The sequence below is a fragment of the Saccopteryx leptura genome, chromosome 9 (genome assembly GCF_036850995.1).
Source record: "Saccopteryx leptura isolate mSacLep1 chromosome 9, mSacLep1_pri_phased_curated, whole genome shotgun sequence".
Classification (NCBI taxonomy): Eukaryota; Metazoa; Chordata; class Mammalia; order Chiroptera; family Emballonuridae; genus Saccopteryx; species Saccopteryx leptura.
In genome coordinates, this window is record NC_089511.1 from 2,374,536 (window position 1) to 2,401,102 (window position 26,567).

The 26,567-nt window shown below is 55.9% G+C and overlaps 5 protein-coding genes across 8 annotated transcripts in view; all 5 read left to right on the forward strand.

The window, feature by feature from the left end:
- The window catches only part of C9H19orf12 (chromosome 9 C19orf12 homolog), a 47,051-nt gene that overhangs the window by 12,847 nt on the left and 7,637 nt on the right, over positions 1 to 26,567 (forward strand). The gene's annotated exons all lie outside the window — the stretch shown is intronic.
- On the forward strand, positions 1,709 to 14,645 carry LOC136381424 (protein C19orf12-like). Of its 3 annotated transcripts, none has more exons than XM_066350161.1 (3): positions 1,709 to 1,833; positions 12,399 to 12,614; positions 14,215 to 14,645. In XM_066350161.1, the coding sequence occupies exons 2-3, from the start codon at positions 12,407 to 12,409 to the stop codon at positions 14,508 to 14,510; spliced, it is 504 nt and encodes a 167-aa protein (XP_066206258.1). In that variant the 5' UTR covers positions 1,709 to 1,833; positions 12,399 to 12,406; the 3' UTR covers positions 14,511 to 14,645. The 3 variants fall into 3 exon arrangements, with proteins under 3 accessions (XP_066206258.1, XP_066206257.1, XP_066206256.1); XM_066350160.1 differs by lacking the exon at positions 1,709 to 1,833 and adding an exon at positions 9,759 to 9,881 and having other exon boundaries at positions 12,388 to 12,614; XM_066350159.1 differs by lacking the exon at positions 1,709 to 1,833 and adding an exon at positions 10,231 to 10,245 and having other exon boundaries at positions 12,388 to 12,614.
- Positions 4,543 to 8,638, forward strand: LOC136381425 (protein C19orf12 homolog). Its single transcript, XM_066350162.1, has 2 exons — positions 4,543 to 4,796; positions 8,332 to 8,638. Exons 1-2 carry the CDS (start codon positions 4,706 to 4,708, stop codon positions 8,592 to 8,594), a joined length of 354 nt encoding a protein of 117 aa, XP_066206259.1. The 5' UTR covers positions 4,543 to 4,705; the 3' UTR covers positions 8,595 to 8,638.
- On the forward strand, positions 15,660 to 20,674 carry LOC136381423 (protein C19orf12-like). Of its 2 annotated transcripts, none has more exons than XM_066350158.1 (3): positions 15,660 to 15,855; positions 17,996 to 18,225; positions 20,222 to 20,674. In XM_066350158.1, exons 2-3 carry the CDS (start codon positions 18,015 to 18,017, stop codon positions 20,515 to 20,517), a joined length of 507 nt encoding a protein of 168 aa, XP_066206255.1. In that variant the 5' UTR covers positions 15,660 to 15,855; positions 17,996 to 18,014; the 3' UTR covers positions 20,518 to 20,674. The 2 variants fall into 2 exon arrangements, with proteins under 2 accessions (XP_066206255.1, XP_066206253.1); XM_066350156.1 differs by lacking the exon at positions 15,660 to 15,855 and adding an exon at positions 17,474 to 17,501.
- LOC136381168 (protein C19orf12-like) lies at positions 21,666 to 26,553 on the forward strand. The gene is made up of 3 exons (XM_066349563.1): positions 21,666 to 21,876; positions 24,027 to 24,256; positions 26,258 to 26,553. Exons 2-3 carry the CDS (start codon positions 24,046 to 24,048, stop codon positions 26,551 to 26,553), a joined length of 507 nt encoding a protein of 168 aa, XP_066205660.1. The 5' UTR covers positions 21,666 to 21,876; positions 24,027 to 24,045.

Here is a 26,567-nt window from a genome sequence, read left to right on the forward strand (position 1 = left end):
CACCTTCTGTCCCTGGGAAGGAGTGAGCTGACCGTCATCTGACCAGCTGCTAGGGGACGCTGCCCGCAGAGAAACAGAACTTCTTCCAGACCCAAGCCAGGGGCACCCAGGCAGGTGGGTTATTATTCTTCACATGCTTTGCCTGTACTCCTGACAGCCACCCGAACTCAAGCACAAAGACTTAGTCAGGAACAGATAAGGTTATCTCACTGGGGCCAAGGAACCCTGGGAAAGGTTTTAGGTCATCTCACAAGGGGAAGAAGCATGGAGAAACAGAAGTGACAAATGATGACAAAGATACAAAGTCTCAGTTCTGTAAGACACAGAAACCCTAGAGGTCTATCAGCATCCTGCTGACACTCCTGAGCTGTGTGTTAAGTCCACCAAGGACACAGGTCTTCCATTCCGGGTCCTTATCACACACGCACCCACTCGATGCTACAATAAGGGGCCGAAGAAAACCTCAGAGGTGACACAGGTATTTACGGTCTGGATGGTGGTCGTGGTTTCACAGGTTTAAACTTGTCCTCAGATTACTCCAGTTGCATTCATTAAATAGGTAAAGCTTTAGTGTGTCAATCGTATATATCTCAATATAGTGTTAAAAACTAGATCTATATACAAAGTCACGTGTCACCTGGTGATGGGGACACGTTCCCGGATGTGCGGCGTTGGGCAGGTGTGTGTCTGTGTGAGGAGCTCTCAATGCGCCGCTGCTCCTGGCTGTGCAGACCAGACTGTCCCTGAGTGGGCACCACAGCACCTGTCCCACCAGGGGAAGGACCGGCGTGTCCGCACAGATGTGAACACAGACAGGCACCAGCAGCCATGCAGAGCAAAGACTCAGAAAAGGCAGGCCCCCCTAAAGTGCAGTGCACCACCCCCCTTTCGTGCAGGTTCTGCAAATTAAACAAGATACAAAACAAACGTTCTTTTAAAAATGTCACGTTGTTACTGACGGTGAACAGCTACAGGCATTTCCCCCTGTAGTTCCTTAAACAAAACAATGTAACAGCTATTCACACAGCTCTTGCACTGCATTTAGCATCATGAGCAATGTATACTTCAGATATGTTGGTATCTGCGGGGGTCCTGTTACCCCACCTCCTCTGGCCCTTTGCATCCTCCAGGCTCCCCAACATCAGCTTTGTCCTGGAACCCTGGGAGTGGAGCCTGCACTTGGCCTTCCCCCAGCCCTCAGGCCCAGAGGCCCCCGCTGTCTGCTGGGGGACAGCTGCTATTGCAGTCTGGCCGGCACAGTCACCAACACTAACGCAGCCCCGGTACTCCCCAGACTGTGTGCTCTCTCGTGTGCTGCGGGGTGGGAGAGGGTCCCGAGGCTCGAGGGTCCACGGAGCCAAAGAGAGACGGGGACTCCGTGTGGAGTGGAGAGAAGCGTGGTGTTGTGGCCACACAGACTAGACTCTGCCACACGCCCTGGGGCGCTGGGCCAGGTCACACGGGCTGGTATCCTGCCTGGGGTCCTTCTGCGAGGCCAGTGTCCTATGACCCGAGTGCTGCAGCGTAGCCAGGCTTGCTGGTGACCAGGACCAGGACGGTACTGGTGCCTCACCCAGCATGTGGGGAGGGCGTGGTCTGCGCAAGGGCCTAACTCCATTGGGTGAAGTTCAGCGATGGGCGGGGCTGGGCAGGTGCACGTGAGTCCAGGGCTAGCGGAACCCGACCGGCACCAGTACAGATAGTTCCATCCCGTAGTGTGGAGTGAGTGGAGCAAGAGTGGGATCGAGACCCAGGCACCTGACCCTGAGCCCTGCACCCAGACCTGGACGCTGGCCAGGGAGTGGCCTGGCAGCAGCCTGGGTGAGTGAGTTTGTGACCCCCCTTCATAACGAACATGTGCGTCTCACTTCCCCCATTAACCCTGGTGCGTGTGCAGGTGTGCATGTGTGTGCGAGTGTTGACCTCCTGCAGTCACCTGGGTGTTCCTGTGTCCCTTCCCACAGTAACCGGGGTCCCTGTGTGTCCTCTCCTTAGTCACCCCGTGAGGCTGTGTGTGTCCCACCGCTGTACCCGGAATGCATGAATGTCCTTCCGCTGTAACCTGGGAGCCCGCGAGTGAGGCCAGTGTTATAAACGCGGACGGAGTCCCATCGGGGCACCTGTGGGCCCAGCGCAAGTGCCTTCCCTCTGCGGAGGCTCTGGGGGCTGGTTTAGAGATGATCAGCAAGGTCTTAGGGACTTAGGAGGGGAGATTAGTTTTGTTCCGGTCTGGTAGCTCTTTAGCCTTTAAAAAATTTACATTTAGACATACAAAGTGACTTGCTAGGTAGGAAGGAGGTAAGGAGCACCGGCCAGGGCCTGAGGCACAGCAGGCAGCCGCAGGGAGCCCGGGCTCAGTTGCCGAGGAGGGTGGGTCCAGGGCGGCTGGCTCTTCTGACCTTTCAAGAGAGATGGAATCCTAGGTACATGTGAAATCTTCTGATTTATAACCACCAGCACCTGTCAACAGAAATAAAAGGCCTTTCAAAGCGAGAGGCAACAAGCATTTATTTGAGATGAGTAAGAAGAGCTGTTTCAGGCAGAGGTCCAACCAGGGTCCCGTCAGAGAGAACGGCAGGGCAGTCGTGGGAAGGGGCAGGGGAACCCCATCCACAGAAGGGAGGCGAGCCTGTCGGTGCCGATAACAGGACAGAGAGATGCTGACTCCAAACAGGGTTTTAAAGTGTCAGTCCTGTAGGCTTCAGTCTGGCTGTCGTATGATCTGCTTTCTGGTCACCTGGGCAGACAGTTCTTTGGGACTCAAGGTTGCCACTCGTCGGCTTCCCTTAGCCTCACCGAGTAAATCAGTTTCACCCTCCTTCCCCCATTCTGAGGGGTTTCTTCCAGGGGCTGTCCCTTCGCTGTAATAACACGATTTTATTATTGTGACATTTGTGTGTGGACTCTTTTGACTCTGGGAGAGTGAAGAAGTCTCTCTTCCAAACAAGAGGAGGGCATGTGGTCTGTGTGCCTGTGCTCAACACAGGTGAGCAGAGGGGCGTGGAAGTCGGGGGGCGTTTGGGAGATCCAGGGCCACCTGTGAGTCAGAGTGGGGACAGTCACAGCTGGGGACAGGCATGCATGAGTTCTCCTCCAGTCCCCTGGGCAGCCCTGCAGGGCTGGTCCCTCCTCTGCCTCTCAAACCCCATCTGGCAAGCAGACACATCTGGGGGTAGCTTGTTTGCATTTTCTGGACTGCAGGCCAGAGTAGTAGACAGAGTGATAGACCCAGCGTCCTGGGTCCTGAGTCCTGCTGTGCAAGTGAGGTCGAGACCCCTTGGGCCTTGCTGTGAAAGCAGAGTGTCCCCGACATGCTGGCTGTGTTAACAAGACCGAGAGTATCCCCTGTGCCCTGGGGGACATCATTGATCTCAGGAATGTCGGGGGAAAGAGGGGGGGGTGCAGGCACGGAGCACGGGGCCCTCTCGGCTCTCCCGGGACGGCGGGAAGCTCTGAAACCTGATGTCGGGATGTGGCATCCATAGATCTGTTCTGAGAACTCAGTTATCTCCCAGGTCCGGAGGGTAATTGTATACTACAGACTTGTCTGGATTTTCCTTAGTTCAAAAACCTTCCTCTAAACAAAACACTTTGAGCAACAGTGTATCCACCCCCATTTTCCTCCTTGGTCCCCTTAGGGACTGTGTGGGGGGTTGGTCTTGAATGGGGGGGGTGTTCAAACGGGAAGAGCCCAGGCTGGGCTCCAGCTGAAACAGGGAACTTAGTTTTGATTTCACTTTCCAGTCCTGCAGGGTGGGGAGCTCCATCCCCCACAGTTGGGTCACAGCCAGGCCTGTCCTGCCTTGACCTCTCCTGCCACTTCCTGCTACCACCCTGGCCAACAGGCTCCTGGCCCCGATGGCTGTTCTAACATCCTTGTTCCAAAGGCCCACTCCCCCTCCGGCAGCCCATCCTCAGGGACGCAGATCCCTGGAATCCTGATTTCCTAAAGTCTCTGCTGTGTTGTCTCAGGGCCCCATCCGTCCCGTGAGTCCCAGTGGGTTCCTTCCCAGCAGGGACTGTGGAGCCAGTGCTGTGGATTAGTAGTCGGATGTGGCTTTGGACCGTTGGGGCTGAGTCCCCAGGGCCCCCACCCCCCACGCACCTGTGTGCACCCCTCACCCGGGGACCCACCTGTAGGAGGTTAGTCCACCTCACAGGGGGGGAATCTGACAGTCTGCTCTGGGTCACAGGGCAGCCAAGGCGGAGTGAGCCTATCGGGGTGGCAGAGTCCTGTGTGCCCCCTGTGGCTTGTCCTGAGCCCACATGCCCTGAGGACACGGGGCTGGGACCTTGGCACTCTCCCGGGCTTTGTGTCCCCCGTGGGGAGCTCGGTCACTCTCAGTCTCTCACAGATGAGAGGTTCCTCAGAGGGCAACAACGACCCTTTCTCCACTCTGCTCACTCTGTTTGCCGACCACTGGCCACAGCCAGGCTTTCTCGATGACAGAGAACTTGTCATATGGACCGGTGCTGTCCGTCATGCACACAGCCACGCTCTGGTCCTCTCCCAAAAAGTGAGGACCATCCTCACAGCACTAGGAAGAGTAACCCTGGGGTGTAAATACACTAACACTCCTGAAAGCCTCCCTCTGAAAGGATTTCTGGGAACTCTGCTGAGAAGCCCGCTGAGGAGCCTGAGAAGGTGTTTGTCGATGTAGACGATGTCATTCAGCTGCTGTGTGACATTTCGGCACAGAAGAAAATGAAGGCAGCCCTCCAGCAATTCGAGAGGGGCATCAAGGTCGCTGCCTCTACTCTCGGCTTCTGTTTAGCAGTCGGCTTCCCCGTCGCTGGTGAGTGCTAATGCCTCGCAGGGGCAGCCGGCCTCGTGGGGGTGGGACAGAAGCCTCCAGTCCACGGAGACCTCATGGACGTCTGTGTCCTGCGTGAGGACTTGTCAGCTGAGGTTGCTTCTGTGAAATGATCTCTGTGCACAGAACGTGTCCTGCTGACAACACGCGACGCTGGGTCTGTGTCTGCAAAGTGCAGGGCGTTATTGTTTGTTCTGTTTTGTGTTGTTTTCAAGAGAGATTGAGAGACAGGAGGGGAGAGACGTGAGAAGCTTCAACCTGTAGTTGTAGCACCTAAGTTGTTCATTGATTGCTTCTCATTTGTGCCTTAACTGGGGAGTTCTAGCTGAGCCAGAGACCCCTTGCTCAAGTTGATGAGCCTGCGCTTAAGCCGGTGACCTCAGGCTTTCTTTTTTTTTTTTTTTTTTTTTACGTTTTTCTGAAGCTGGAAACAGGGAGAGACAGTCAGACAGACTCCCGCATGCGCCCGACCGGGATCCACCCGGCACGCCCACCATGGGGCGACGCTCTGCCCACCAGGGGGCGATGCTCTGCCCATCCTGGGCGTCGCCATGTTGCGACCAGAGCCACTCTAGCGCCTGGGGCAGAGGCCACAGAGCCATCCCCAGTGCCCGGGCCATCTTTGCTCCAATGGAGCCTTGGCTGCGGGAGGGGAAGAGAGAGACAGAGAGGAAAGCGCGGCGGAGGGGTGGAGAAGCAAATGGGCGCTTCTCCTATGTGCCCTGGCCGGGAATCGAACCCGGGTCCTCCGCACGCTAGGCGATGCTCTACCGCTGAGCCAACCGGCCAGGGCGACCTCAGGCTTTCAAACGGGGACCTCAGCATCCCAGGTGCCTGCTCTGTGCACTGTGCCACCACAGGTCAGGCTATGGCGCTCTTGAAATGGCCTTTGTGTCATGCGGACCTAGAGAATATCCGGCCCCAGGGATGTATCCTGGAGTCTGAGGACCCCTGGGTGTCCCCTGGATAGTCCCTGTGCCCCGTCGTCATTACCCGTCACTGCAGGAGGGACACCCACTAGGGGCACATGCTGTCTGGCCAGTTCCTGTCTGCTACGCAGATCCACGTGTGGGGGACATACACTTAATAGACTGAGTCAAAGCTGGTGGAGACACGAGGTCCGCAGGAGAACTGAGCATTGGTTCCCTGCTGCCCTCGTCCTGGACAGAAGCATCATTTGACCCAGAAAACAAAGGAATTTCTTCTTCTTTGGAGAGACACTAATAAACTGGTTGATATTCCTGGACACTGAATGCATTACGAGCAGTTCTAGACCCAGTCCTCACGTCCTCACGAAGGCTGAGAGCAGTGAGTGACACTCCAGTGGGCTGTCAGCGTTTCGCCAGGGTGGCGGGGAAAAGTTCAGCGAGACTTGTGAATTCCTGGTTTTCCTCCCCGGAATGCTCCTTTCCTTCCTGGAAGAGGAGAGCCTGTCCAGGCACAGTGTGCGGGCTTCAGGACGTGAGGCTGGCCGCTCCCCCCGGGGCAGGGGCGTCACCAGATTCCCTGAGGACGTGGAGTGTTTAGTGCCTGTCGGCCACATCTAGCCTGCACCTGGGTGTTTTCTGGCCTGGATGCTCTCATTTAGATAAACATCTATTTCTGGCCAGTGTTGTGGACCATAAATGGCAGAAAGCCTTTGTAGATTCAAGGGTTAGCAAAAGGCTAAGTTCTCCCTCCTCCATCTCCATATTAGCTGTGATGCTGCCATCGGCATTTTGAGAGTCCTCCCGGTCCCATCGTTTTTTGATAAGTGTGTTTCCTTAATTCCGCACTGTTATTAGGAGCTGTGCAGGTCCGCGGCAGGTCAGTGTGAATTTACAGGGTCAGTTGTAAAGACAGTGGACAGAGTTCCCAGATGCCCCCGTTTCAGTCCCCCTGACGCCAATGTCCTCAGTTACCAGGTACATTTATCAAAACTACAAAACCAGCGCTGTCACCTGACTGTTCACTGTTCTCCAGACTTTAGGATTTGGGTCCTACCAGCTTGTATCACTGATACCTTTCTGTGCCACGGTCCAGCTCAAGGTGCCACATGGCAGTTCATGACCGTGTCCCCTAGTGCCCGGTTCTGTGATGGTTTCTCAGCATTCACGGTTTTGAGGAGTAGCCGTCGGGTTGGCCTGATGTCTTTCCCATGAGGAGACCGGGCTACGGATCTTGAGGGAACACCGTAGAGGTGGAGCACGCTGCCCATCGCACCGTTTCAGGGAGAGGTGACATCCTCCCTGGAGAGGTTCACCTCGATCATGTGGTTGAGGTCATGTTTGCCAGGGTTCTCCTCAGAAAGTTACCGTGACCTTTTCTATGCCCTGCTCTTTCAATGAGATTCCTTACATCCATGCTATGGCAGCTTATAAATATCTGGCTTTGTAACATTAGCAGGCTTTCCAGGACACAGATCTGGTATTCTGTGTGGCAGCAGTTGGCTGGCATGGGGTAACCACTGCCCTTTCGACAGGACACCGCTCTCCAGTTCACCACAGGCCCATGTCACCCCTTCCAGTCACCTGCCCGTCCCCCAAAGGCACTTGAGTTTGAGACCCCATTTCTAAGTGAACTCCAGCCACACACCTGAGCCTGACCGGGTTAGATGGGACTTTCCTGTGACCCAAGGTCCTCCCGTCCCAAACAGTGCCTTCAGTTTGATAACAAATGTGTGGTTGAAATCATGTTTATGCCCTCTGGGGTGACAGGGGGAGAAATAGTTAAATATATTAATTTTTTTTTTTTTACAAAGACAGAGTCAGAAAGATGGATAGGCACAGACAGACAGGAATGGAGAGAGATGAGAAGAATCAATCATTAGCTTTTCGTTGCGCGTTGCAACACCTTAATTGTTCATTGATTGTTTTCTCATATGTGCCTTGACCGCTGGCCTTCAGCAGACCGAGTAACCCCTTGCTCGAGCCAGCGACCTTGGGTTCAAGCTTGTGAGCTTTTTGCTCAAACCAGATGAGCCCGCACTCAAGCTGGCGACCTTGGGGTCTCGAACCTGGGTCCTCCGCATCCCAGTCTGACACTCTATCCACTGCGCCACCGCTTAGTCAGGCTAAATATAATAATTTTTTAGTCATAATCATACCACTCTGAGTGGACGTATTTTAATAGCTGAGTAAAGGGGGTGGAGAACAGGGCCTCACCCCGGTGATGGTTCTTGGAATGGGGCTCACTTCTCAGCAGTCTCCTTTCTCAGGAGAGAGATTTTTATGGGAAACACGGAAATCTCCAGCCCGTGAAGAGCATCTCTGTTAGCACAGCTCCGAGACGGGACATGATTCTTGCTGCATCCGAGAAAGTGGGGCTCGGGGAAGGACATGCTGGGGTGTCCCCTACCTGAGCCCCACGGAGGGAGGCCTCTCCCACCTCTGCCCTCGGAGCCGCCTGGCAGAGCCGCGCCCACCGTGAGCGCTGGTGAATGTGCCCCCTCGTCATGACGGGGACGAGCTCCCCGTGAGCTCCCAAGTCCCTCATTTGTGGACAGGGTCCGACTCATAGAACCTTCCTTGTCTTCTAGGGGGCGCCGTCGGGGGGCTCCTAGGGGCCTTTGTTATGATGGGGCGATTTCAGCCCGTCGCTCTGATTCTAAACAACTTGCCCCTTGCTGAGAAATGGAAACTCTTCAACAAAGTCCGCACCATCATCAAGGGACTGGAGACCATGGACGCCTATCAGCTGACCACAAAGGTTAATAAGGATAACAACTTGTATGAGGCGCTGGTGGAGATGCTGGAGAACTACTTCACCACGGAGCTCAAAGCCAGAGTGAAGTATGACTAGCCCCTCGGGGCCGGGGTCACACAGGAGGTGCCCGGGAGCTGGGGTGCCCCACACAGCTTGTATCTTCCTTAATCAATCTCTCTCAGTCAGGGCATGGATAAATTCAGAAATGAATTTTTGTGGAACAACAGAAATTAAATGATTTTTCTGCCGATCGGACAAACAATATCGCTGTCATAGTGATTCATTCACTCTGGACGGTTATTGTTGTATAGACTGTTGTCACTTTTTTCTTTGACAGTCTCAGGGAAGAGAGTTCAGGGCCCCTGACTAAACAGTCAGGTAATACAGGTTCTAAAGACTCTGTCAGGGCCTGGCTGGTTGGCTCAGTGGATAGAGGGTCGGCCTGGTGTGTAGACATTGGGTTCGATCCCCTGTCAGGGCACACATGAGAAGTGACATCTGCTTCTCATTTCCTCTCGCAGCCAGTGGCTCGATTGGGTGGATCATCGGCCTCGAGTGCTGAGAATAATTGGGTTGATTTGAGCATCGGCCCCAGACGGGGGTTGCTGGTTGTATCCCTATCAGGGCGCGTACAGGATTCTGTCTATCTCTCCTCCTCTCACTTAAAAAAAAAAAAGATTTGTGCAGCACACCCGTGTGACACAGCACAGAGGTGGTAAATCCCTGCCTGAAACGGAGGTGCGCGTCCTGTAGAGACGTCCCCGCTGCGCTGGATCGCGTCTGGACATCACTGAGGAAGGCCGGGTGGGGTGGGACTTCCTGACCCTCCGGGCACGTGAGGCCTGCACTGGGGACGTACAGACGCTGTTTACTATCACACCTTACGATAAACAAGAATTATTTCCATTTCCACATATTACCACCTTACATCTTGAGACTCGTCCTGTGAGCCGCCCAGGACAGTAATTGTCATTTTCCAAATGAGGAAACTGAGCACTGGGAAACCCAGCGTCCTTCCCGGGTCACCCAGCTGGACCTCACGTCTGTAGCACTCTGCGAGCTGGCTGTGTGCCGGGACCCCGCAGTGCACCCCATTCCGGGACCCTGTGCGGGAGGCCCGGCTGTCACACGGATGGGCTTGGTGTGTGAGTTCCATGACGTCAGACCTGACGGGTGGAAGGTTTGTGTGACTTCTTACAGCTAACCTTCTCCACCTGTCCTGACCTTGAACTTCCCTTCCCTCCTGCACCTTCCAGTCCTCCTGGTGCCCACCTTCTGTCCCTGGGAAGGAGTGAGCTGACCGTTATCTGACCAGCCAGCAGGGGACGCTGCCCGCAGAGAAACAGAACCTCTCCCAGACCCAAGCCAGGGGCACCCAGGCAGGTGGGTTATTATTCTTCACATGCTTTGCCTGTACTCCTGACAGCCACCCGAACTCAAGCACAAAGTCCGAGTCAGGAACAGATAAGGTTATCTCACTGGGGCCAAGGAACCCTGGGAAAGGTTTTAGGTCATCTCACAAGGAGAAGAAGCATGGAGAAACAGAAGTGACAAATGATGACAAAGACACAAAGTCTCAGTTTTGTAAGACACAGAAACCCTAGAGGTCTATCAGCATCCTGCTGACACTCCTGAGCTGTGTGCTAAGTCCACCGAGGACACAGGTCTTCCATTCCGGGTCCTTAACACACACGCACCCACTCGATGCTACAATAAGGGGCAGAAGAAAACCTCAGAGGTGACACAGGTGTTTATGGTCTGGATGGGGGTCATGGTTTCATGGGTTTCAACTAGTCCTCAGATTAATCCAGTTGCATTCATTAAATAGGTAAAGCGTTTTGTGTGTCAATTGTATATATCTCAATATAGTGTTAAAAACTAGATCTATATACAAAGTCACGTGTCACCTGGCGATGGGGACACGTTCCCGGACGTGCGTTGTTAGGCAGGTGTGTGTCTTTGTGAGCAGCTCACAGTGCACCGGTGCTCGTGGCTGCACAGACCAGACTGTCCCTGAGTGGGCACCACAGCACCTGTCCCACCAGGGGAAGGACCGGCGTGTCCACACGGATGTGAACACAGACAGGGACCAGCAGCCATGCAGAGCAAAGACTCAGAAAAGGCAGGTTGCTGGTTACAAGCCAGGGCTTTAGAGCCAGGTGGGCTCAGGGTGGAGTCTGGACCCTGACCCTCGCCACGGGGCAGGGGTGCCTCGGGCAGACCCGGTGCCTCGGTTCTCCTGCCTGGGGTACGGCCACGACAGCCGTGCCTGCCCCGCACGGTGGCAGTTGGGATTAACTGGGAAGCTCATGGAAATCCCGTGAGGATTTTCTAGATTTTAGATGGTTCAGGGTCAGCCATTGGGTGTGTGTGGGCTCTCTGTATGCCCCCTAAAATGCAGTGCACCCCCTTTATGTGCTGGTTACGCAGATTCAACCAACTTAATATGGAAAAGTCTTTTTAAAATGTCACGTTGTTGCTGACGTGTACTGAGCTGCCTCTGAAGTGAACGGGTACAGGCATTTCCCCCTGTAGTTTCTTAAACGATACAATGTGACAGCTATTCACACAGCCCTTGCACTGCATTTAGCATCATAAGCAATGTATACTTCAGATATGTTGGTATCTGCGGGGGTCCTGTTACCCCATCTCCTCTGGCCCTTTGCATCCTCCAGGCTCCCCAACATCAGCTTTGTCCTGGAACCCTGGGAGTGGAGCCTGCACTTGGCCTTCCCCAGCCCTCAGGCCCAGAGGCCCCCGCTGTCTGCTGGGGGACAGCTGCTATTGCACTCTGGCCGGCACAGTCACCAACACTAACGCAGCCCCGGTCCTCCCCAGGCTGTGTGCTCTCTCGTGTGCTGCGGGGTGGGAGAGGGTCCCGAGGCTCGAGGGTCCACGGAGCCAAAGAGAGACGGGGACTCCGTGTGGAGTGGAGAGAAGCGTGGTGTTGTGGCCACACAGACTAGACTCTGCCACACGCCCTGGGCGCTGGGCCAGGTCACACGGGCTGGTATCCTGCCTGGGGTCCTTCTGCGAGGCCAGTGGCCTATGACCCGAGTGCTGCAGCGTAGCCAGGCTTGCTGGTGACCAGGACCAGGACGGTACTGGTGCCTCACCCAGCATGTGGGGAGGGCGTGGTCTGCGCAAGGGCCTAACTCCATTGGGTGAAGTTCAGCGATGGGCGGGGCTGTACCTGTGCGCCTGAGTCCAGGGCTAGGGAACCCGACCAGCACTGGTACAGATAGTTCCATCCCGTACTGTGGAGTGAGTGGAGCAAGAGTGGGATTGAGACCCAGGCACCTGACCCTGAGCCCTGCACCCAGACCTGGACGCTGGCCAGGGAGTGGCCTGGCAGCAGCCTGGGTGAGTTTGTGACCTCCCTTCATAACGAACATGTGCGTCTCACTTCCCCCATTAACCCTGGTGCATGTGTGCAGGTGTGCATGTGTGTGCAAGTGTTGACCTCCTGCTGTCACCTGGGTGTTCATGTGTCCCTTCCCACAGTAACCTGGGTCCCTGTGTGTCCCCTCTTTAGTCACACCGGTGAGGCTGTGTGTGTCCCACCGCTGTACCCTGGATGCATGAGTGTCCTTCCGCTGTAACCTGGGAGCCCGCGAGTGAGGCAGGTGTTATATACGCAGGGAGTGTCCCATCGGGGAACCTCTGGACCCAGCGCACCTGCCTTCCTGTGAGGAGGCTCTGGGGGCTGGTTTAGAGAGGATTGGGGACAGAGCACCTGTCACGTGGCTGGGTGCTGTCTGTCATGCACACACCACATCTCCAGTTTTTTTCATGAATATGAGGACCATTCTCAAAACACTAGGAAGTGCACTGGGTGGAATATTTGGGTGGAAATACTCTAATGCTCTTGAAACATTCCCTCTGAAAGGATTTCTGAAGTCACCAAGATGCCCGTTATGAAGCCTGCCAAGGAGTCCACCACCAAGTGCAGGAGGAAGTGCGTCAGTGTGGAGGACGTGATAAACCTGCTGTGTGACATTGCGGGAGAGACGGAGATGAAGGCAGCGTTCAAGGAATACTTTCAGGCCCTTGGGGCCGCCGCCGTTCCAGTCTTGGTTGGTGCTCTGATCGGTAACCCGATTGCAGTGTTTGCTGGTGAGTGTCAGTGACTCGTGGGGGTGGGAGAGAAGCCACACGTCCACAGAGACCTCGCAGACGTCTGCGTCCTGCGTGAGGACTTGGAGGTAGAGGTTGCTTCTGTGAAATGTCCTCTGTGCACAGAACGTGTCCCGCAGACAACACGAGCCGCTGGGTCTGTGTCTCCAAAGTGCTGGCCGCTCTGAAAGGGCATCTGTGTCATGAGGGCCTTCAGCCCGGCTACAGAGATGTGTCCTGGCGTCTGAGGACCCCTGGGTGTCCCTTGGATAGTCCTTGCGCCTCGTCGTCATTACAGGTCACTGCACGAGGGACACCCACTAGGGGCACATGCTGTCTGGCCAGTTCCCATCCACTGTTCAGAAAGAGTGTCCCTGTTCCCAAGCCCAACAGTCCATGCAGGAGGAGCAGAAAACTGCCTCCTACTCTGTCACTGCCCCTTGTTTTACCACCTGCATCATCATCATTTGGGGACACTGTCTGGCAAAGAAGGAAGTAGGGCGGGTTTTCCCATGGCCCCTTGGAGGTCGGGCGGGCTTCATCTTCTGGACTGGGAGCAGGTAGCCACAGCACGGCCAGGAACCAGGGGCTGTGACTACAGTGTGGGCTCTGGTGGGTCCAGGCCTGGCTTGGTGAGGGGCTTGTTAAGGCCTCTCTCAAGGTGACCGCTATGGACCCTGCAACCCAGGGACACCTGCTGAAGCGTGGCCTGGCCCATGGGCTCTGCAGAGATTTACCGCCAGCCCTCTGGGTGCCGGGCAGCCTGTGCTGGATGCAGGGGTCTCCCAGAGCTCAGTCTGGGGGAATTCCCTTCCGGAGGCTGGAGAGGTGACCACTGTCTGCCCTGGACGCCTCCTGCCTCCAAGCTCACGGGCCAGGCCTCTGCTCGGCTCTGTCCTCTGGCTGCAGGATTGAGACCCAAAGACACGTCATAGGCTGAGCCCACCCTGGGGAGAGTAATCAGTGTGTGGGTGGCCTCAGACCGTCCATCTCTACATTTTCCTTTTCGAACTCTGACTTAGCGAGTCCTGACTCAACCAACAGGAAGTGGCCGGTGAGGAGGACACAGGGCCATGCCTCCCTCCTCACTGACAGACTCTGTCCCCAGACACACTCTGTGATGCTCTCAGAGGGCTGCTGGCTAAATCTGTCATATAGCCGTGCCGGAATCCACTTGGGGGATGTATTTACTAGCTGAGTAAAAGGGGTTGGAGAACAGGGCCTCACCCTGGCGATGGGTCTTGGAATGGGGCTCACTTCTCAGCGGTCTCCTTTCTCAGGAGAGAGATTTTTATGGGAAACACGGAAATCTCCAGCCCATGAAGATCATCTCTGTTAGCACAGCTCCGAGGCGGGACATGATTCTTGCTGCATCCGAGAAAGTGGGACTCGGGGAAAGGCTTGCTGGGGTGTCCCCTACCTGACCCCACGGAGGGAGGCCTCTCCCACCTCTGCCCTCGGAGCCGCCTGGCAGAGCCGCGCCCGCCATGAGCGCTGGTGAATGTGCCCCCTCGTCATGATGGCTTAGAGTTCTCCGTGAGCTCCCAAGCCCCTCATTTGTGGACAGAGTCAGACTCATAGCACTTTCCTTGTCTTCTAGGGGTCTTCATCGGGGGGGCAGTATGGAAATATGAGTTGCAGCGGCATTTCGAGCCCGTCGCTCAGCTCCTAAAAGCGCTGCCGGATGTCCAGCAGCAAAACCTGTTCAAGAAAGTCCGCGCCATCATTGAGGACCTGGACGGCATGGACGCCTATCAGCTGAGGAAGCTGGTCAGGGGCAGAGAGGACCTGTATGAGGAGCTGGTGCAGATGCTGCAGAGATACTTCTCCGAGGAGCGCAACGCCAAAGTGGAGTGTCGCACTCGTCCCTCGGGGCAGCGGTCCAGCAGCAGTTGACCGGGAGCTGGGGTGCCCCACACTGCTGTGTGTTACCTTCACTTAGTAATTTCCAACCTTTCTCACTCAGGTCACAACCAAACTAACTCCTATAACTCTGTCGCACACCATAAAATAAATGACATTTTCTGCTGATCTGACAATATCCGTGTCATTTTCATCCATTGATACCAGATGGCCATTGTGTTGGCTGTTGTCATTTCTTTTATTTGATAATGTAATGGAAAAGAGGTCAGTGCCATCGACTAAATAGTCAGGTAGTGCATGTTTTAAAGGTTTGTATGGCACACCCGTGTGACACAGCACACGGGTGGTAAGTCCCTGCCTTAAACGGAGGTGCGCGTCCTGTAGAGACGTCCCCGCTGCGCTGGATCGCGTCTGGACATCACTGAGGAAGGCCGGGTGGGGTGGGACTTCCTGACCCTCCGGGCATGTGAGGCCTGCACTGGGGACGTACAGACGCTGTTTACTATCACACCTTACGATAAACAAGAATTATTTCCATTTCCACATATTACCACCTTACATCTTGAGACTCGTCCTGTGAGCCGCCCAGGACAGTAATTGTCATTTTCCAAATGAGGAAACCGAGCACTGGGAAACCCAGCGTCCTTCCCGGGTCACCCAGCTGGACCTTACGTCTGTAGCGCTCTGCGAGCTGGCTGTGTGCCGGGACCCCGCAGTGCACCCCATTCCGGGACCCTGTGCGGGAGGCCCGGCTGTCACACGGATGGACTTGGTGTGTGAGTTCCATGATGTCAGACCTGACGGGTGGAAGGTTTGTGTGACTTCTTACAGCTAACCTTCTCCACCAGTCCTGACCTTGAACTTCCCTTCCCTCCTGCACCTTCCAGTCCTCCTGGTGCCCACCTTCTGTCCCTGGGAAGGAGTGAGCTGACCGTTATCTGACCAGCCAGCAGGGGACGCTGCCTACAGAGAAACAAAACCTCTCCCAGACCCAAGCCAGGGGCACCCAGGCAGGTGGGTTATTATTCTTCACATGCTTTGCCTGTACTCCTGACAGCCACCCGAACTCAAGCACAAAGTCCGAGTCAGGAACAGATAAGGTTATCTCACCTGGGCTAAGGAACCCTGGGAAAGATTTTAGGTCATCTCACAAGGGAAAGAAGCATGGAGAAACAGAAGTGACAAATGATGACAAAGACACAAAGTCTCAGTTTTGTAAGACACAGAAACCCTAGAGGTCTATCAGCATCCTGCTGACACTCCTGAGCTGTGTGCTAAGTCCACCGAGGACACAGGTCTTCCATTCCGGGTCCTTAACACACACGCACCCACTCGATGCTACAATAAGGGGCAGAAGAAAACCTCAGAGGTGACACAGGTATTTATGGTCTGGATGGGGGTCATGGTTTCATGGGTTTAAACTAGTCCTCAGATTAATCCAGTTGCATTCATTAAATAGGTAAAGCGTTTTGTGTGTCAATTGTATATATCTCAATATAGTGTTAAAAACTAGATCTATATACAAAGTCATGTGTCACCTGGCGATGGGGACACGTTCCTCTATGTGCGGCGTTAGGCAGGTGTGTGTCTGTGTGAGGAGCTCACAGTGCACTGGTGCTCCTGGCTGTGCAGACTGTCCCTGAGTGGGCACCACAGCACCTGTCCCACCAGGGGAAGGACCGGCGTGTCCACACGGATGTGAACACAGACAGGGACCAGCAGCCATGCAGAGCAAAGACTCAGAAAAGGCAGGTTGCTGGTTACAAGCCAGGGCTTTAGAGCCAGGTGGGCTCAGGGTGGAGTCTGGACCCTGACCCTCCCCACGGGGCAGGGGTGCCTCGGGCAGACCCGGTGCCTCGGTTCTCCTGCCTGGGGTACGGCCACGACAGCCGTGCCTGCCCTGCACGGTGGCAGTTGGGATTATGTGGGAAGCTCATGGAAATCCCGTGAGGATTTTCTAGATTTGAGATGGTTCAGGGTCAGCCATTGGGTGTGTGGGGGCTCTCTGTATGCCCCCTAAAATGCAGTGCACCCCCTTTATGTGCTGGTTACGCAGATTCAACCAACTTAATATGGAAAAGTCTTTTTAAAATGTCACGTTGTTGCTGACGTGTACTGAGCTGCCTCTGAAGTGAACGGGTACAGGCATTTCCCCCTGTAGTTTCTTAAACGATACAATGTGACAGCTATTCACACAGCCCTTGCACTGCATTTAGCATCATGAGCAATGTATACTTCAGCTATGTTGGTATCTGCGGGGGTCCTGTTACCCCACCTCCTCTGGCCCTTTGCATCCTCCAGGCTCCCCAATATCAGCTTTGTCCTGGAACCCTGGGAGTGGAGCCTGCACTTGGCCTTCCCCCAGCCCTCAGGCCCAGAGGCCCCCGCTGTCTGCTGGGGGACAGCTGCTATTGCAGTCTGGCCGGCACAGTCACCAAACACTAACGCAGCCCCGGTCCTCCCCAGGCTGTGTGCTCTCTCGTGTGCTGCGGGGTGGGAGAGGGTCCCGAGGCTCGAGGGTCCACGGAGCCAAAGAGAGACGGGGACTCCGTGTGGAGTGGAGAGAAGCGTGGTGTTGTGGCCACACAGACTAGACTCTGCCACACGCCCTGGGGCGCTGGGCCAGGTCACACGGGCTGGTATCCTGCCTGGGGTCCTTCTGCGAGGCCAGTGGCCTATGACCCGAGTGCTGCAGCGAAGCCAGGCTTGCTGGTGACCAGGACCAGGACGGTACTGGTGCCTCACCCAGCATGTGGGGAGGGCGTGGTCTGCGCAAGGGCCTAACTCCATTGGGTGAAGTTCAGCGATGGGCGGGGCTGTACCTGTGCGCCTGAGTCCAGGGCTAGGGAACCCGACCAGCACTGGTACAGATAGTTCCATCCCGTACTGTGGAGTGAGTGGAGCAAGAGTGGGATTGAGACCCAGGCACCTGACCCTGAGCCCTGCACCCAGACCTGGACGCTGGCCAGGGAGTGGCCTGGCAGCAGCCTGGGTGAGTTTGTGACCTCCCTTCATAACGAACATGTGCGTCTCACTTCCCCCATTAACCCTGGTGCATGTGTGCAGGTGTGCATGTGTGTGCAAGTGTTGACCTCCTGCTGTCACCTGAGTGTTCCTGTGTCCCTTCCCACAGTAACCTGGGTCCCTGTGTGTCCCCTCTTTAGTCACACCGGTGAGGCTGTGTGTGTCCCACCGCTGTACCCTGGATGCATGAGTGTCCTTCCGCTGTAACCTGGGAGCCCGCCAGTGAGGCAGGTGTTATATACGCAGGGAGTGTCCCATCGGGGAACCTCTGGACCCAGCGCACCTGCCTTCCTGTGAGGAGGCTCTGGGGACTGGTTTAGAGAGGATTGGGGACAGAGCACCTGTCACGTGGCTGGGTGCTGTCTGTCATGCACACACTACATCTCCAGTGTTTTACATGATAATGAGGGCCATTCTCAAAACACTAGGAAGTGCACTGGGTGGAATATTTGGGTGGAAATACTCTAATGCTCTTGAAACATTCCCTCTGAAAGGATTTCTGAAGTCACCAAGATGCCCGTTATGAAGCCTGCCAAGGAGTCCACCACCCAGCGCCACAGTAAGAAGTGCGTCAGTGTGGAGGACGTGATAAACCTGCTGTGTGACATTGCGGGAGAGACGGAGATGAAGGCAGCATTCAAGGAATACTTTCAGGCCCTTGGGGCCGCCGCCGTTCCGGTCTTGGTTGGTGCTCTGATCGGTAACCCGTTTGCAGTGTTTGCTGGTGAGTGTCAGTGACTCGTGGGGGTGGGAGAGAAGCCACACGTCCACAGAGACCTCGCAGACGTCTGCGTCCCGCGTGAGGACTTGGAGGTAGAGGTTGCTTCTGTGGCATGACCTCTGTGCACAGAACGTGTCCCGCAGACAACACGAGCCGCTGGGTCTGTGTCTCCAAAGTGCTGGCCTCTCTGAAAGGGCATCTGTGTCATGAGGGCCTTCAGCCCGGCTACAGAGATGTGTCCTGGCGTCTGAGGACCCCTGGGTGTCCCTGGATAGTCCCTGTGCCCCGTCGTCCTTACAGGTCACTGCACGAGGGACACCCACTAGGGGCACATGCTGTCTGGCCAGTTCCCATCCACTGTTCAGAGAGAGTGTCCCTGTTCCCAAGCCCAACAGTCCATGCAGGAGGAGCAGAAAACTGCCTCCTACTCTGTCACTGCCCCTTGTTTTACCAGCTGCATCATCATCATTTGGGGACACTTTCTGGCAAAGAAGGAAGTAGGGTGGGTTTTCCCATGGCCCCTTGGAGGTCTGGCGGGCTTGATCTTCTGGACTGGCAGCAGGTAGCCACAGCACGGCCAGGAACCAGGGGCTGTGACTACAGTGTGGGCTCTGGTGGGTCCAGGCCTGGCTTGGTGAGGGGCTTGGTAAGGCCTCTCTCAAGGTGACCGCTATGGACCCTGCAACCCAGGGACACCTGCTGAGGCGTGGCCTGGCCCATGGGCTCTGCAGAGATTTACCGCCAGCCCTCTGGGTGCCCGGCAGCCTGTGCTGGATGCAGGGGTCTCCCAGAGCTCAGTCTGGGGGAATTCCCTGCCGGAGGCTGGAGAAGTGACCACTGTCTGCCCTGGACGCCTCCTGCCTCCAAGCTCACGGGGCAGACCTCTGCTCGGCTCTGTCCTCTGGCTGCAGGATTGAGACCCAAAGACACGTCATAGGCTGAGCCCACCCTGGGGAGAATAATCAGTGTGTGGGTGGCCTCAGACCGTCCATCTCTACATTTTCCTTTTCGAACTCTGACTTAGCGAGTCCTGACTCAACCATCAGGAAGTGGCCGGTGAGGAGGACACAGGGCCATGCCTCCCTCTTCACTGACAGACTCTGTCTCCAAACACGCTCTGCGATGCTCTCAGAGGGCTGCTGGCTAAATTTGTCATATAGCCATGCCGGAATCCACTTGGGGGATGTATTTACTAGCTGAGTAAAAGGGGTTGGAGAACAGGGCCTAACCCCAGCGATAGGTCTTGGAATGGGGCTCACTTCTCAGCGGTCTCCTTTCTTTTTTTTTTTTTTTTCTCTGCATTTTTCTGAAGCTGGATACAGGGAGAGACAGTCAGACTCCCGCATGCGCCCGACCGGGATCCACCCGGCACGCCCACCATGGGGCGACGCTCTGCCCATCCTGGGCGTCGCCATATTGCGACCAGAGCCACTCCAGTGCCTGAGGCAGAGGCCACAGAGCCACCCCCAGCGCCCGGGCCATCTCCGCTCCAATGGAGCCCCGGCTGTGGGAGGGGAAGAGAGAGACAGAGAGGAAGGCGCAGCGGAGGTGTGGAGAAGCAAATGGGCGCCTCTCCCGCGTGCCCTGGCCGGGAATCGAACCCTGGCCCCCCCCGCACGCCAGGCCGACGCTCTACCGCTGAGCCAACCGGCCAGGGCCTCAGCAGTCTCCTTTCTCAGGAGAGAGATTTTTATGGGAAACACGGAAATCTCCAGCCCATGAAGAGCATCTCTGTTAGCACAGCTCCGAGACGGGACATGATTCTTGCTGCATCCGAGAAAGTGGGACTCGGGGAAGGACATGCTGGGGTGTCTCCTACCTGAACCCCACGGAGGGAGGCCTCTCCTACCTCTGCCCTCGGAGCCACCTGGCAGAGCCGCGCCCGCCATGAGCGCTGGTGAATGTGCCCTTCGTCATGACGGCTTAGAGTTCTCCGTGAGCTCCCAAGCCCCTCATTTGTGGACAGGGTCAGACTCATAGAACCTTCCTTGTCTTCTAGGGGTCTTCATCGGGGGGGCTGTATGGAAATATGAGTTGCAGCGGCATTTCGAGCCCGTCGCTCAGCTCCTAAAAGCGCTGCCGGATGTCCAGCAGCAAAACCTGTTCAACAAAGTCCGCGCCATCATCGAGGACCTGGAGGGCATGGACGCCTATCAGCTGAGGAAGCTGGTCAGGGGCAGAGAGGACCTGTATGAGGAGCTGGTGCAGATGCTGCAGAGATACTTCTCCGAGGAGCGCAACGCCAAAGTGGAGTGTCGCACTCGTCCCTCGGGGCAGCGGTCCAGCAAGAGTTGAGTGGGAGCTGGGGTGCCCCACACTGCTGTGTGTTACCTTCACTTAGTAATCTCCTTCACTTAGTAATTTCCAACCTTTCTCACTCAGGTCACAACCAAACTAACTCCTATAACTCTGTCGCACACCATAAAATAAATGACATTTTCTGCTGATCTGACAGTATCCGTGTCATTTTCATCCATTGATACCAGATGGTTATTGTGTTGGCTGTTGTCATTTCTTTTATTTGATAATGTAATGGAAAAGAGGTCAGTGCCATTGACTAAATAGTCAGGTAGTGCATGTTTTAAAGGTTTGTATGGCACATCCGTGTGACACAGCACACGGGTGGTAAGTCCCTGCCTGAAACGGAGGTGCGCGTCCTGTAGAGACGTCCCCGCTGCGCTGGATCGCGTCTGGAAATCACTGAGGAAGGCCGGGTGGGGTGGGACTTCCTGACCCTCCGGGCACGTGAGGCCTGCACTGGGGACTTACAGACGCTGTTTACTATCACACCTTACGATAAACAAGAATTATTTCCATTTCCACATATTACCACCTTACATCTTGAGACTCGTCCTGTGAGCCGCCCAGGACAGTAATTGTCATTTTCCAAATGAGGAAACCGAGCACTGGGAAACCCAGTGTCCTTCCCGGGTCACCCAGCTGGACCTCACGTCTGTAGCACTCTGCGAGCTGGCTGTGTGCCGGGACCCCGCAGTGCACCCCATTCCGGGACCCTGTGCGGGAGGCCCGGCTGTCACACGGATGGGCTTGGTGTGTGAGTTCCATGACGTCAGACCTGACGGGTGGAAGGTTTGTGTGACTTCTTACAGCTAACCTTCTCCACCAGTCCTGACCTTGAACTTCCCTTCCCTCCTGCATCTTCCAGTCCTCCTGGTGCCCACCTTCTGTCCCTGGGAAGGAGTGAGCTGACCGTCATCTGACCAGCTGCTAGGGGACGCTGCCCGCAGAGAAACAGAACCTCTCCCAGACCCAAGCCAGGGGCACCCAGGCAGGTGGGTTATTCTTAACCTGCTTAGCCTGTACTCCTGACAGTCACTCAAACTCTAGCACAAAGACTGAGTCAGGAACAGATAAGGTTATCTCACCTGGGCCAAGGAACCCTGGGAAAGATTTTAGGTCATCTCACAAGGGAAAGAAGCATGGAGAAACAGAAGTGACAAATGATGACAAAGATACAAAGTCTCAGTTCTGTAAGACACAGAAACCCTAGAGGTCTATCAGCATCCTGCTGACACTCCTGAGCTGTGTGCTAAGTCCACCAAGGACACAGGTCTTCCATTCCGGGTCCTTAACACACACGCACCCACTCGATGCTACAATAAGGGGCAGAAGAAAACCTCAGAGGTGACACAGGTATTTATGGTCTGGATGGGGGTCATGGTTTCATGGGTTTAAACTAGTCCTCAGATTAATCCAGTTGCATTCATTAAATAGGTAAAGCTTTTTGTGAGTCAATTGTATCTCAATATAGTGTTAAAAACTAGATCTATATACAAAGTCACGTGTCACCTAGTGATGGGGACACATTCCTGGATGTGCGGCGTTAGGCAGGTGTGTTGGCTGTGTGAGGAGCTCACAGTGCACTGGTGCTCCTGGTGGCACGCCTTCGCAGACCAGACTGTCTCTGTGCTGGCACCACAGCACCTGTCCCACCAGGGGAAGGACCGGCGTGTCCGCACGGATGTGAACACAGACAGGGAACAGCAGCCATGCAGAGCAAAGACTCAGAAAAGGCAGGTTGCTGGTTACAAGCCAGGCTTTAGAGCCAGGTGGGCTCAGGGTGGAGTCTGGACCCTGACCCTCCCCACGGGGCAGGGGTGCCTCGGGCAGACCCGGTGCCTCGGTTCTCCTGCCTGGGGTATGGCCACGACAGCCGTGCCTGCCCCGCACGGTGGCAGTTGGGATTATGTGGGAAGCTCATGGAAATCCCGTGAGGATTTTCTAGATTTGAGATGGTTCAGGGTCAGCCATTGGGTGTGTGTGGGCTCTCTGTATGCCCCCTAAAGTGCAGTGCACCCCCTTTATGTGCTGGTTACGCAGATTCAACCAACTTAATATGGAAAAGTCTTTTTAAAATGTCACGTTGTTGCTGACGTGTACTGAGCTGCCTCTGAAGTGAACGGGTACAGGCATTTCCCCCTGTAGTTTCTTAAACAATACAATGTGACAGCTATTCACACAGCTCTTGCACTGCATTTGGTATCATAAGCAATGTATACTTCAGCTATGTTGGTATCTGCGGGGGTCCTGTTACCCCACCTCCTCCGGCCCTTTGCATCCTCCAGGCTCCCCAACATCAGCTTTGTCCTGGAACCCTGGGAGTGGAGCCTGCACTTGGCCTTCCCCCAGCCCTCAGGCCCAGAGGCCCCCGCTGTATGCTGGGGGACAGCTGCTATTGCAGTCTGGCCGGCACAGTCACCAAACACTAACGCAGCCCCGGTACTCCCCAGGCTGTGTGCTCTCTCGTGTGCTGCGGGCCGGGAGAGGGTCCCGAGGCTCGAAGGTCCACGGAGCCAAAGAGAGACGGGGACTCCGTGTGGAGTGGAGAGAAGCGTGGTGTTGTGGCCACACAGACTAGACTCTGCCACACGCCCTGGGCGCTGGGCCAGGTCACACGGGCTGGTATCCTGCCTGGGGTCCTTCTGCGAGGCCAGTGGCCTATGACCCGAGTGCTGCAGCGTAGCCAGGCTTGCTGGTGACCAGAACCAGGACGGTACTGGTGCCTCACCCAGCAAGTGGGGAGGGCGTGGTCTGCGCAAGGGCCTAACTCCATTGGGTGAAGTTCAGCGATGGGCGGGGCTGCGCCTGTGCGCCTGAGTCCAGGGCTAGCAGAACCGACCGGCACCAGTACAGATAGTTCCATCCCGTAGTGTGGAGTGAGTGGAGCAAGAGTGGGATTGAGACCCAGGCACCTGACCCTGAGCCCTGCACCCAGACCTGGACGCTGGCCAGGGAGTGGCCTGGCAGCAGCCTGGGTGAGTGAGTTTGTGACCCCCCTTCATAACGAACATGTGCGTCTCACTTCCCTCATTAACCCTGGTGCGTGTGCAGGTGTGCATGTGCGTGCGAGTGTTGACCTCCTGCAGTCACCTGGGTGTTCCTGTGTCCTTTCCCACAGTAACCTGGGTCCCTGTGTGTCCCCTCTTTAGTCACCCTGGTGAGGCTGTGTGTGCCCCACCGCTGTACCCTGGATGCATGAGTGTCCTTCCGCTGTAACCTGGGAGCCCGCGAGTGAGGCAGGTGTTATATACGCAGGGAGTGTCCCATCGGGGAACCTCTGGACCCAGCGCACCTGCCTTCCTGTGAGGAGGCTCTGGGGACTGGTTTAGAGAGGATTGGGGACAGAGCACCTGTCACGTGGCTGGGTGCTGTCTGTCATGCACACACTACATCTCCAGTGTTTTACATGATAATGAGGGCCATTCTCAAAACACTAGGAAGTGCACTGGGTGGAATATTTGGGTGGAAATACTCTAATGCTCTTGAAACATTCCCTCTGAAAGGATTTCTGAAGTCACCAAGATGCCCGTTATAAAGCCTGCCAAGGAGTCCACCACCCAGCGCCACAGTAAGAAGTGCGTCAGTGTGGAGGACGTGATAAACCTGCTGTGTGACATTGCGGGAGAGACCGAGATGAAGGCAGCGTTCAAGGAATACTTTCAGGCCCTTGGGGCCGCCGCCGTTCCGGTCTTGGTTGGTGCTCTGATCGGTCACCCGATTGCAGTGTTTGGTGGTGAGTGTCAGTGACTCATGGGGGTGGGAGAGAAGCCACACATCCACAGAGACCTCGCAGACGTCTGCGTCCTGCGTGAGGACTTGGAGGTAGAGGTTGCTTCTGTGAAATGGCCTCTGTGCACAGAACGTGTCCCGCAGACAACACGAGCCGCTGGGTCTGTGTCTCCAAAGTGCTGGCCTCTCTGAAAGGGCATCTGTGTCATGAGGGTCTTCAGCCCGGCTACAGAGATGTGTCCTGGCGTCTGAGGACCCCTGGGTGTCCCTGGATAGTCCCTGTGCCCCGTCGTCCTTACAGGTCACTGCACGAGGGACACCCACTAGGGGCACATGCTGTCTGGCCAGTTCCCATCCACTGTTCAGAGAGAGTGTCCCTGTTCCCAAGTCCAACAGTCCATGCAGGAGGAGCAGAAAACTGCCTCCTACTCTGTCACTGCCCCTTGTTTTACCAGCTGCATCATCATCATTTGGGGACACTTTCTGGCAAAGAAGGAAGTAGGGTGGGTTTTCCCATGGTCCCTTGGAGGTCGGTCGGGCTTCATCTTCTGGACTGGGAGCAGGTAGCCACAGCACGGCCAGGAACCAGGGGCTGTGACTACAGTGTGGGCTCTGGTGGGTCCAGGCCTGGCTTGGTGAGGGGCTTGGTAAGGCCTCTCTCAAGGTGACCGCTATGGACCCTGAAACCCAGGGACACCTGCTGAAGGCGTGGCCTGGCCCATGGGCTATGCAGAGATTTACCGCCAGCCCTCTGGGTGCTGGGCAGCCTGTGCTGGATGCAGGGGTCTCCCAGAGCTCAGTCTGGGAGAATTCCCTTCCGGAGGCTGGAGAAGTGACCACTGTCTGCCCTGGACGCCTCCTCCTCCAAGCTCACGGGGCAGACCTCTGCTCGGCTCTGTCCTCTGGCTGCAGGATTGAGACCCAAAGACACGTCATAGGCTGAGCCCACCCTGGGGAGAGTAATCAGTGTGTGGGTGGCCTCAGACCGTCCATCTCTACATTTTCCTTTTCGAACTCTGACTTAGCGAGTCCTGACTCAACGATCAGGAAGTGGCCGGTGAGGAGGACACAGGGCCATGCCTCCCTCCTCACTGACAGACTCTGTCCCCAGACACACTCTGCGATGCTCTCAGAGGGCTGCTGGCTAAATCTGTCATATAGCCATGCCGGAATCCACTTGGGGGATGTATTTACTAGCTGAGTAAAAGGGGTTGGAGAACAGGGCCTCACCCCAGCGATAGGTCTTGGAATGGGGCTCACTTCTCAGCGGTCTCCTTTCTTTTTTTTTTTTTTTCTCTGCATTTTTCTGAAGCTGGATACAGGGAGAGACAGTCAGACAGACTCCCACATGCGCCCGACCGGGATCAACCCGGCACGCCCACCATGAGGCGACGCTCTGCCCATCCTGGGCGTCGCCATATTGCGACCAGAGCCACTCCAGTGCCTGAGGCAGAGGCCACAGAGCCATCCCCAGCGCCCGGGCCATCTCCGCTCCAATGGAGCCCTGGCTGTGGGAGGGGAAGAGAGAGACAGAGAGGAAGGCGCAGCGGAGGTGTGGAGAAGCAAATGGGCGCCTCTCCTGCGTGCCCTGGCCGGGAATCGAATCCGGGCCCCCCCCGGCACGCCAGGCCGACGCTCTACCGCTGAGCCAACCGGCCAGGGCCTCAGCAGTCTCCTTTCTCAGGAGAGAGATTTTTATGGGAAACACGGAAATCTCCAGCCCATGAAGATCATCTCTGTTAGCACAGCTCCGAGGCGGGACATGATTCTTGATGCATCCGAGAAAGTGGGACTCGGGGAAGGACATGCTGGGGTGTCTCCTACCTGAACCCCACGGAGGGAGGCCTCTTCTACCTCTGCCCTCGGAGCCGCCTGGCAGAGCCGCGCCCGCCATGAGCGCTGGTGAATGTGCCGCCTCGTCATGACGGGGACGAGCTCTCCGTGAGCTCCCAAGCCCCTCATTTGTGGACAGGGTCAGACTCATAGAACCTTCCTTGTCTTCTAGGGGTCTTCATCGGGGGGGCTGTATGGAAATATGAGTTGCAGCGGCATTTCGAGCCCGTCGCTCAGCTCCTAAAAGCGCTGCCGGGTGTCCAGCAGCAAAACCTGTTCAACAAAGTCCGCGCCATCATCGAGGACCTGGACAGCATGGACGCCTATCAGCTGAGGAAGCTGGTCAGGGGCAGAGAGGACCTGTATGAGGAGCTGGTGCAGATGCTGCAGAGATACTTCTCCAAGGAGCGCAACGCCAAAGTGGAGTGTCGCACTCGTCCCTCGGGGCAGCGGTCCAGCAGCAGTTGAGTGGGAGCTGGGGT